Here is a 12,371-nt window from a genome sequence, read left to right as displayed (position 1 = left end):
AGTTGTTTTAAAAAAGCAGAAGCAAAATAATTCAAAGAAGATCACTGAGCATTATATCAAAATTACATTTACAGTCTTTCTTCAAGCAGTAAGAATAGCTCATGTCCAGCACAACATCAAATGATGGTATAATGACAGAACTGAATTTATAGAAACTACGTGCCATCTAGGACAATTTTGTGCAGGGAAACAAAATGAAAGCACTCCTGAGAGATGGCCATCCATCCAACATTCCTAAAGTGACCATGTTGGAATATCAAGACTTATAAAAGACAAGCCATTGTTTAAACTTGCTTAAGTGTTTATGTTTTCTATCATCTTAGCAACCATACTTTTAAGTTCATTTCAGTGCCCCTGGTACAGGCCAACCCCCTGCCATGCAAGGGCAAAAAATGAAAGCACTTCTGAGAGATGGCCATCCAGTCTCTGTTTAAAAATCTCCAAAAAGGGGGCCTCAATTGCAATCCAAGCAGCGTATTTCACTATCGAACAGCTCTTACCATCAGGAAGTTCTTCCTAAAGTTACCATGTTGGAATATCAAGATTTACAAAAGACAAGCCATTGTTTAAACTTGCGTCAATGTTTTCATTTTCTATCATCTTAGCAACCATACTTTTAAGTTCATTTCAGTGTCCCTGGTACATAACCCTCTGGAGACAAGGCCATAGCTGTAATCCATGGCAGCTTGTAATACAATGATTCTGCTCCAGGTTTTAGTCCAAACTTTAAAAGGTTTATCCAACAAATTGCCAAGCTCCAAACAGAAACCTTTAACAGTTTCTTTACACTTAAAACTGAAGCCTGAAGCAGATTCACACTCCTGCCCTCAGACATCAAAACCACCAGCTACCATTGAAAACTGTGAGTGACACTAGATTTCATCTAGAGGCATTACTACCTGTTTGATTTAGATTTAACCAATTGCTTGAGTAAACACAAGCTTACTTAACTGATTTAACAGTGCAAAGGTACACATGTCCACTCAAAAGCAAGTTCTACTGATTTCAATAGGACCTTATCTCAGGTGAATGATTACAGTGAAGCCTTCCATAAGTGAGTAAACGGTTCTTTCTATGCAAACATAATTATTTATTATTACAGTAATCACAAGTTCAATTAAGGCATTCTTACTTTGTAGCACAGAGATGGAGGGAACAGTGAGGTGCAGCTTTGCTGTTGCCTACAAAACAAAATGAACATAATTAACAATACCAACTACACTGATGCCAGTGAGATCACAATCTGTTAATTACTTTCTGAGGTCTTTGTTTAAATGGCATGTAGAACAAAAGCATCCATAATTGGCCTCATAGGGCATAGGTTGACCTCCACAGCCCACAAAATTAAAGCAGTGTTGTGTATCATCTCACATTGCCTGACTAGCCCTGAAATAAAGTAATAATCAAAGCCTGGTAGAAGAAAAAAAGATGAAAAGAGATACTATGCTGCATTGTTTTCAGGCTTTACACTGACAGACACATACACAGGAAGGTCTTAAGTAAAACAGGGAAGAAAAAACATCAAGACAACAAAAATGTAATCGAGGAATACTAAAAACCCAAATCATCCTTACAACATTAATCCAAAGAGAGCAAAGAACCTCAAACAACAAAGCCCTTTACATACAGACTAAAGATGGCACAAATCACAGTACCCCACTTCATACATTAGCCAGCAATCCAAACACCTCCATTAGGACAGTAGGTGGATAGTTGGATTTAGTCATGACTTCATATTGCCGCCTTGATTTATAACTTTACCACCCAGAGCAGTGGTTCCCAACCTTTTTTTTTGACCAGGGATCACTTGACCAAGGACCGCTTTGACGAGAGACCACTCTCCAACATTAGTACCAAAAGGATTATAAATCAGTTTTTGGTCAACTTTAGATTCAGTTTGGTTATTTGAGGTGTTGATTCAGAAAATTGCATTGGATAGACCACACCAGTTCTAGTTTGTGATACAGAACATACGCCATCCTGTAGTCATTATCTACTCACCCACAGAAAACCATATTTAATAATCTGGAGCTGATATGGTAGTAGTAATCTTTTGGGGGTAGTCAGCCTCTCCCCTCCCAACATCCCCATTGCCTCAGCACCATAAGAGGGTTTCATGAGACTAGTCGCTTTTGTTGCTGCATGTTTTCAAGGAAACATTGTAGTAATGGTGAGGGCGTGGACCATATTTTCATCCTTGCAAACCACTGGTGGTCCATGGACCACAGGTTGGGAACCACTGACCTAGAGATTTGAAAGCTAAGCCCTCTGGATTGGAGAAGAGAGATCAGCAATAGATAGCATTTTTACTTGTAGAATCTACTTTATTTTCTACTATAAATCCAAGATGTATCAGCTGGAACCCTTCCACAAAATGCACATACTTATCCCAAAGAATTCTGAGCCCAGATATTTGTTTTGAGTAGCAGCCAGAGTCGAAGGGAGCTCAGCCTCACCACAAAAACTCACTTCTCATTATTCCAACGATTCTTTATTCCTCATTTCAGCAATATTTTTTAGGATAATGGTGTGGGAGCCATTTTAGTGCAGTTATTATTAAACAAAACAACAACAAAACAAACAAAAAAACTGGGACCCAGAAATTCTTGCCAATTAACAGCAAATCACTCAGATATCTATCAGTAAAACAAGGTCCATTTTCAGCCCATTCCAAATCTAGATACTTCCATCATGAACTGCGGTGTCAATTCAATATGCAGCTAACAGCAACCTGAATGAGAACATGTTATTTTGTGAGGATATTCACTAGCTGTTTTGGCAGCCCTAGTGAATAAAAAGGTACACTGAAGGCACCGATACACTACTTAATAATGAGTAATAGTATGATTGGAAACTTCTGCCTCAGTCCCAACTAGACTAGAATCAAGTGTTGAATGTTGAGTGTTATTGGTAAATCCAATTGGTTTTCTCTACTGTAGTTGAGACAAATAATAGGATTTAAGACCATGGGAACTGGTTACATGTGTAAAGTTCCTCTTTACTCATTTTTTTTCATGTCAGGAGCAACTTGCGAAACTGCAAGTCGCTTCTGGTGTGAGAGAATTGGACATCTGCAAGGACGTTGCCCAGGGGACACCTGGATGTTTCTGATGTTTTACCATCCTTCTGGGGGACTTCTCTCATGTCCCTTTTTTGCACAATGATTCCAATTCATTTCTATTCTAGTTTGTATTTTCACTTAAAGTCTGCCCTAATCATCACAAGATGATTATCATTAGCAAGCCATCCCAAATGAGACTTCTGTTTATTCAGCAATTCATTAAAATAGTGAATTAAGTATCTCAGACATGTTTTGTTTAATAAAATATTGTATGCAGATATCTTGAAAATCTAAGCATAAAAATAATATTATGAAACATTTCCAAAGTAGCCAGCATTTGTTTCTATATATAGGACATTGCTGTATTCATTGCTGGTTGTCTCCTGAAAATTATCCTCAATACATAATTTTATTTGCCTTTGATGTTTTATTGTGTGTTTATCATCATTCAGAACTGAACAGAGCCTATTATCAGACCCTGTTATCTTTCTTCTGTGAACCTTTTATTTAGTCTTATGAATGTAAAATGCCTGCTTGTATTGAAGGAAAATAGTCTACGAATACATGACCTCTCTCTCCCAGCTCCATGTACATTCCCAAATTGTGTAGGGGGCAAAAAGCACATACACAAACCACAATAATAGGGCATTGTTAGTAAGTAACAAGAATATTGAAAAAGGAGATTCTAATGGGCTGATGATGAATTTTGTTGTTGTTATTGTTGGTGTGTGCCCTCACGTTGTTTATGACATACAGTGATGCTATCATGGGGCTTTCTTGGCAAGATTTGTTCAAAGAGGGTTTGCCTTTGCCTTCCTCTGAAGCTGAGATAATAGGTCCTCTGAGCCAACAAGGACCTTAACTATGCACTTGGGGTCCATCTGCACTACCTAATTATAGTGCTACTATTCCATTTTAGTTGCCATGGTTCCATTCCATGGAGTCCTGCGATTGGCAGTTCAAGGAGGGACATTTAGAGTTCCCAGACAGCTCCAATGCCCCCCTAAACTACCAGTTCCAGACTTCTATAGAATGGAACTATGGCAGCTAAATTGGAATAATTTAGTTATTTATCGTATCAGGAGCAAACCAAGGGTACAGCTGTAATGTATTTTTTTAAAAAACACACACAAAGTTTTAAAACCCGGCATTATATTAGATGTCCTTTGACCAGTAGCTGGCCACTTGGAGTGCCTCTGGTGTTGCTATAAGAAGGTCCTCCATTGTGCATGTGGACCAGGTGACATAATAGCAGGTGGCCTGTGGTTTGCTCTTCTCTGCACTCACATGTCGTAGACTCCACTTTGTGGCCCCATTTCTAAAGGTTGGCCCTGCATCTTGTGGTGCCAGAGCACAGCCTGTTCAGTGTCTTCCAAGTCACCAAATCTTCTGTGTGTCCAGAAGGGAGTCTCTCATTTGGTATTAGCCATGGATTGAAATTCCGCATTTTAGCCTGCCACTTTTGGACTCCCACTTGCTCAGGTGTTCCTGCAAAAACTATTTCTTGATTTAAGGTATTGGCATGCTGGCTGATATCTGAACAGGGGATGGGCTGGGGATGTCACTGCCTTGGTCCTTTCATTATTGGCTGCTACTTCCTGGCAGATGTCAGGTGGTGCAATAATGGCCAAACAGTGTAATTTCTCCAGTGGTGTAGGGCAAAGACATCCTGTAATAATGCAGCTTGCCTCACTAAGAGCCACATCCACTGTTTAAGCGTGGTAAGATGTATTTCACACTGGGCATGCATACTCAATACTATAATTCTGTAGTATGGCAACTGAACCAAATTTTCATTTTTATAATCAGGAAGAACTTTTTTTCCTGCATGTCATCTGTTTTAGCCTTAAGTACTGCACAACAATTTTGTTGTTTTCATAAAAAAACAAAACAAAACATATAATGTGATGTAAAAGAAGAAAATAAATGATAAATAAACATCACAATGATAAGAATGTTTTTCAGGATAAATTCAATTGCCCTCAACTGAATTAGATTCCAGTACATGTGCCTAAGATTCCTACCAAATTGCGAAAATAACTTTTAAACTTTTTCTTACTCTGACCACTCCTCATTGGTAAAAACAATGCCCTAAATTCCATGGCTTGTCTCAGCTAGAGTGGACTAATTGTATTGATGGGATCTTGGTTAATCAGTAGTTATTTAAGATTCATCAATTCAGTTAATTTTCCCTTTTCGGGACTTTAAATTATTAACAGTTGCATCCCATTTTCCTGTTTATACCACAATAAGACATGCAACACCATCTCTGAGTCATACTGTTTTTACATCTTAAACAAGATGCTAATATGTTACCTGACAATCATTCTTTGCCACGCAAATTGATTATTGCTATTACAATAATTTACAAAGTGGAATTGTTCATTTGGGATTATTCATTCCTTGATTCATTATTCCAGCATTTACTCGTGGCTGCTCGTGGTCCTAATTATATTGCAAACTTATTGTAAAATTTCTTGTTGGCTACTTTTGAAGATGGTTTGGAAACTTCAGTCACTGCAAAGTGGGGGCAGCTAGATAACCAGCCCGGAGCAATTGTCCCAGTTAAGGAGTGGAACCAAAACAGCTTAAAACCAAACAGTTTGAAACCAAAACAGTTTCGTGTTTTGTTCTTCTATTTGGACCTATCCAATTAAGTTTAGTTCAAGGTCTCAAATCTGTAGATATCAAGGGCTGATGACTTTTTAATACTTTGCAAGAACCTATTTTGTGCATGCAGGGCTTTTCATCTTACACTTTCTGTTTATATACACCATTTTCTACTTCAGGTTTTTTTTAATACTGTGGGTATCTCTCGAGGTTTGGTATCCCTCTTGGAATCAGTGAATGTTCAAGCGCCAGTATATACAATGGCATAGTAAAATGGTATCCTTTATATAAAACAGCAAAATCAAGATTTGCATTTTGGATTCTTTTTGGAGGAAGATGATTTCATGGTGGAATCCATAGTTGCAGAATCTGTGAATATGGAGGGCAGACTGTATGATAACTATGTTATTACAATTATTTTCATTTTCAGTGTACATCATAGATTATTAGTTATTTTCTGAAGAGGTCATTGTACAGCAAGAAGAATTTTTTTTAAAAACCACAGCTATGTTAATGAGACAGCACTGCTAATTCAAATAATAATAATAATAATAATAATAATAATAATAATAATAATAATAATTTTATTTATACCCCGCCACCAACTCCCATAGGGACTCGGTCAGCTTACAAAACAGCATATGATAGTGCCATACAACACATAAAATGCAATACATAAACATATAAAATCAATTACACAAACCAGACATATATAATTCACAACAGCAACCTATATTAAGTAAAATTGGTAAAATATGGCTATAGCCATAGATTAAAACATCATAGTCAACAACTGCATTATTAATGCATATAATGTATGCCAGGCAGCATTACAACAGGCATTCCTTAGGATACCCATTTGGACACACCGCTTCTCCAACACACATATAAGTGTCAGAATTCACAAGATATATTGTCTCAACTCAGTGTCACTCTGATATTCACAAAGCTAAGGAGGATTGTGTCTATAGTATCTATTAAATTGTAAATATCTTAAAAGGCCATTCATGATCTTGAAGGAAAGGGTTAATCATCACCACAGTCAAATACACTGGGTAGTTTCTGCCAGCTCTGTTTTAAGCAGAAAGATTGCTGGAGTTTAGCTGCAGAAAACAATAGCTGGAATTGTGCTTGCAAGAAGTAAGTTTAGCTGCATAATTTACTACTAATTTTAAAAACATATTTAAACATTCCTTCTTTCTTTTTCTACTTCCCTTCTTTTTCTTTATACCAACCATGTCAAGGAAAAAGAAGGGAACTAAGGAAAGGCAGATAAGTTTCCATCTCCTTACCTCAGCTACCAAAAGAATGCATTCTCAGTATCTGCCAAGCATGAAACTTCAGACCACAGATTCGAAGGAGGTTTTGTGTGTGCATGTGTTTGTGTAAGTGTGAGAAGTAAAAGTGTTCAGCAATGATAACTGTGTGTGGAGTGCAGGGAGAAAGGCAAAGGATCAGAAACAAGAGTCCACATTATCCAAGCTTACAAAAGGAGTAATTATACATGCTAAAATAGTTGAAATTCAAACACGTTTAATAATAATAGTGATAGCGTAATGTGTTGCCATCTTGTGTCAATTAATATGAAATTATGTGGATGTACGCTGAAATGCATGAGAAGGGGAAAAACATCTTAATCAACAACATTGTTAACAGTTGCTTCAAAATGATTTAGAAAGGCGAAACAACAGTATTAGCTCACTCTCTTAATTTCTCACTGGTGCTCGGAAGATCATTGCATCATTCCCTCCTCTCCAATTACACAATGCTTTCACATAGAAGAATACTTAACCTTACAACAGATTCATCTGTATGTGATAGAACAGCCAAAATTTAAATATGTGTCCCAATAGTTTTACAAACTGGAAAGGCAAGTAACAGGTGGGATGCAAGAGCAAAAGCATTTTGTGTCTTGTGTGCACCCATTTCCATCCACGAGTCTGGCACTCCAGTTATACATATTTTCAGAGACTTAAAATGGCAGGATTTGAAACTCTTCTCAATGTATGTGAATGCTGGCTATTTAGTTTTAAAAGGAGAGTAACTTAACTCAAAAATAAAGATTACAGATAGTATTTAACCAGGGAAAAACTGGAAAGGCAAGTAACAGATAGGATACAAGAAGTGAAGGGATGCACTAGTATTTTGTGTCCATGTGCATCCATTTCCATCCATGAGTATGGCACTCCAGATATAATATATATATACATATGATCAAATCAGAGACTTAAAATCGCAGGATTTGGAATTCTACTCAATGTATGTGAATGTTGGCTATTTCATTTTAAAAGCAGCCTAATATCTCCAAAACAAAGATACTGACAGCATTTGCTCAGGGAAAAGGGTCCCAAAATAGGAACCATCTCTCACAAAAGAAAAGATGTAAAACCTAGAACACAAATCTGAAAATGTAGAAACGCATTGCAAATATAAAGGACCACAGCTACACCATTAACAACACAAAGCAGGACGGACAGAGGCAAACAGCGGACAGTCATCCTAGAGTTAGGAGAGCTACATCCACATGTATCGCATGCAGCTAGGAAAGCTCTTTGAATCGGATTTATCAACTGCATATATCAGACATATCAAAGCTGACTATTCTTCAGTCACCTTTTCCCTACTTTCCTATTCTTTTGTGGCTTTGAAAGATACAAGCAGGCAAAAGTAACACTGAAAACAACCGTTATCAGATATATGGTCTCTCTCACCCTGGTGTATACCAATCCTCTATGGCAACGTGTCTCCAGCAGAATATTTTCCAATGTTTTCTCTCTGATATTCATTAAAAAAGAGGAGAAAATTGACACTGGAACCTTCTCCATGCAAAGCTTACATTCCATCACCAAGCCACAGCAACTTCCAAACATCTTCTTCATCCAAAATTGAGACCACACAACTGGAAATAATCATAACAGTGCCAGTACAATTGAGAAATATTAATCACATTTGCTTGACGCATTTAGGAGAAAAACCTCTGAATTCCCAAATCATGCAGGGATAGGCCCACAAGTCTGCTTGTCCCAGTTCTTCCAAGTTCACGCACACACCCCAAGAGCTAGGCATTGAATGTTAATAAATCATGAATAAAAATTGTCGGCTTACCTTCTATGTCATCTGGAACCGTGGCATAAGAGTTAGAAAGGTTAAGCTTCAGAATATCAGGATATTCTCTATTTACAGTCAAGCTGGGTGATGTCACTAGATCTAGCATTTCCTTATACCTGGAGGAAAACAAAGGGGGGGGGGGAATCCAGATAATTTATTCATTAATTATGCGTGCTTGCTAATGATTCTACTTTTTTCCCTAGGAGTACAAATATTAAAGCTGATTACCTAAACCCAGGCTTCATATAAATTCTACATAAACAACATTAACAAAAAAGTTTTCATCAAAGGGAAAATGCTGAATTAAAAATCAAGCATTCACTTCCCTTGGAGATTAAGCCCTTCTGATTAAATGTGTTCCTACTCATCCTGGATTTTGCCACCAGAAGATTACATTTATGTGCTTCTTAAACTGCCACGAGGAAAAAGCTGCATATTTCAGAACTACCATCACTTTTCAAAGCAAGGAATTGCATTGGAGAAGATGGAGAGTTACAGAAGTGTCTGGGACGAAAGAATGGACGTAGGAGGCACTTGACAGCATTATATAGTCATGGAAGATTTAAAGGGAGGAAGCCATTCCACAGGATCGGTCCAAATTAATCCCAATGACAAGCCATCTCACATGCAGTGAGTGAACATCATGAGAAGTGAATGAGAAATAAGCAGCCTTAACTTTTTGTAGGATTGCATGCATTAAAGGGTCAAATTAGATGTTATGGGGAAAGACATAGTTAGCACGTTTTTAGTCCAGCGACATGTTTTTCTAGGAGACAGTAGCAGTTTTGGCTTCAGTGAACAGCAAAACCCAAAACCTCTTCAGCCATCAGTCCACTTGATGACAAATAATAGTAAAGAAGAAATTTCTAAGGACCCATTTACACTCCAGTTTCTGAATGCAGATCTGCTTTCAACTGCATTATATAGCAATGTAGACTCTTATAATCTACTTCATAGCAAATAATCTGAATTCCAAAACTGGAGTATATGGCAGTATAGGACCAGCCTAAGACAACTTGATCTCGCACGTCTATTACATGCTTTCCTATGCATAATTCAATGTTTCAGATGGAGCTACCAAACAAACATCAGCCCCATAATGAACACTTCGATTCAATTGAAGGTACATTTTGAGGACCCGGTGTAGAACAATGAATGGGAATATCACACTACTTGAAATGGATTTCCTGCATTCTCATGTCTCTTTTCAAAAATGCTTCCTCCTACCATAGGATTTGGGAAGCAATTTTCACCCCAGCCTTGCATTCGTCAAGCCAATGTATAACATGCAAACTAAATGACTAGATTTGGGGAGCAGCCGTTGTAATAACTATTCTGACATGAAGGGGTGCTTTTAATGCAATATTCCTGCTTCTTGGCGGAGGTTGGACTGGATGGCCCATGAGGTCTCTTCCAACTCTATGATTCTATGATTCTATGAAATATTTTATATGACCCTTGCAAATTGTGAAATCTGACAAGAAATTTGCTGAAGTTGATTGCTTTGTTATTTGGTTACAAAAGTATTTAATCCCATCTAACCTATTTGGTTACAAAAGTATTTAAGCCTATCTAGGATGTTATACAAGATCTATGGTGGTGCTGATGTGCAATAAAATAATTTTAACGTAATTCATAAGGATTCAAAATTGTAAAAAAATTAATGTATAATGTTGTTGTTTATTCATTCAGTCGTTTCAGACTCTTCATGACCTCATGGACCAGCCCACGCCAGAGCTCCCTGTCAGCCGTCACCACCCCCAGCTCTTTTAAGGTCAATCCAGTCACTTCAAGGATGCCATCCATCCATCTTGCCCTTGGTCGGCCCCTCTTCCTTTTTCTTTCCATTTTCCCCAGTATAATTGTCTTCTCTGCACTTTCCTTTCTTCTCATGATGTGGCCAAAGTACTTCATCTTTGCCTCTAATATCTTTCCCTCCAATGAGCAATCATTCTTGTTGCCACCCTGATTAGAAGGCTCCTCAGCTTCTCCTTGCTTTTGGCCATCAAAGTGGTGTCATCTTCCAGCAATTTTCAAAGTGGTGCCATCTTCCAGCAATTTTCACCCCAGCCTTACATTCATCAAGCCAATGTATAACATACAATTATTAATAAATGTATAATTAACAATTATTAATATTTTAATATACTTAGGCTAAATGATAATAATTTAAAATGATAATTTTAATCATTTTAATAACAAATAATATTTGATAATTAAACATAAGTGTGCATAAATGACTTTAATAATCTAAGAAAAGATAATGCAATATCTGCAGAAACTTAGGTAAAAACAGTACTGGAATGAAGCCAATTAGATGGTCCTCTAATAGGAAGTCATGACTTTTTAAACCGATAATTTAGCAGCAGAGGCGAAGGCAAGGAGGAAAGAATTTAGGTTCTTAAATGTTGAAAAAGAAGAAAAGCTCATAATATCTCAGCAAATATTTCATCGAAAACTAACAACATACTTCTGTGATATGAAACTATTGGGTTACCTAAGTTTTGCATAAGTAAACAATTACCCTTTGAACCTTCTAGGGAGTACTTGAAAGCTAATTCCAAAATGGAATCTGGAATTATTATTTTTTCTCTTTCAAAGCCACCACTTAAGATTTCAATATTCATGGCCAAAGTTACAGTTTGTAACATGCTGGTAAGGCATGTTTATTTGCTTTCTCATTTTGTCTCTGTTTTGTTCTTCACGAATGTTCAGGGAGGATCCTAGAGGCAGCTACTGCTTATCTTGTCTGTTGTAGACCAATTAGAGCAGAATCCCTTTCTTTCCAAATCAAGTCTTACTGCATTGTTTACTGCAAATAACCCAACACTAAAATTCCATTTTTCCCATCCCTATTTATTATCCTCCCAGTGCCAAAGAATATCCAACAAGACAAAGAAGAAGGGGAATTGTTGGGCATAAAAGACTTTGAACATAAAATACTTTGTCAGAGGCTTTGTTAACTGAGGCATGCCTGTATTACACACATTTGTGGAACACAACCGACTTCCCCTGTAGTAAGCCTAAATCCTGAAATTTTATTTATCCAGTCCAGCATTTATTATTGTATTAAATATGAGTTTCCTCTAATACAATAAATTGGTAGCAATGTTTGAATTATAAGGGGAAAGATAGAGAGCTTTTAATGAAATCCATAAGCTCCCCCCACACCCCATTTTAAATAAATTGTGGTTGCTATAATTTAACTTTCTATAACAAGTAACTTTGGGGAACTATTATGGATGGCTGAGGGACAGATAACCTTCTCTCTCTGTAATTTGAGCACTAATTGGTTTAATTTATGTAATGAAATCAAGTTGTGATTTTGACGATTTAATAAATAGCCCATAACTATGGAATCTTACTCAAACTACTATTTTTAAAAAACATATTCACTGCTTTTCATTTTCAAGATGTCAGGTTATACTAGACATTCAAATGTTTTTCCAGAGCTCACGTAAATATAATTAATTCAAGGTTCACTGAAAAACTGGCTGCCACATCAACATGCAAGAGGTTTATAATGAAATACAAGATTTTCAGGCGTCAGCACCGAGAAATAGCAAACAAAGTATCTGCAAGAAAATTCAAG

General features: G+C 37.1%; 1 protein-coding gene across 4 annotated transcripts in view; it reads right to left on the bottom strand.

Moving 5' to 3' along the window:
* EYA2 (EYA transcriptional coactivator and phosphatase 2) overlaps nt 1-12,371 on the bottom strand; it is a 177,715-nt gene that overhangs the window by 102,858 nt on the left and 62,486 nt on the right. For all 4 annotated transcript variants that reach the window (XM_060772168.2, XM_060772170.2, XM_060772169.2 and 1 more), the window contains exons 2-3: nt 8,777-8,895; nt 1,133-1,181 (exon numbers count right to left, since the gene is read on the bottom strand). In XM_060772168.2, the coding sequence (XP_060628151.2) occupies nt 1,133-1,181; nt 8,777-8,885 (158 nt within the window). In that variant the 5' untranslated portion in view covers nt 8,886-8,895. The remainder of the gene's footprint in view (nt 1-1,132; nt 1,182-8,776; nt 8,896-12,371) is intronic.

Source organism: Anolis sagrei, chromosome 4, assembly GCF_037176765.1.
Source record: "Anolis sagrei isolate rAnoSag1 chromosome 4, rAnoSag1.mat, whole genome shotgun sequence".
Classification (NCBI taxonomy): Eukaryota; Metazoa; Chordata; class Lepidosauria; order Squamata; family Dactyloidae; genus Anolis; species Anolis sagrei.
This window is presented reverse-complemented; position numbering and strand designations above follow the sequence as displayed.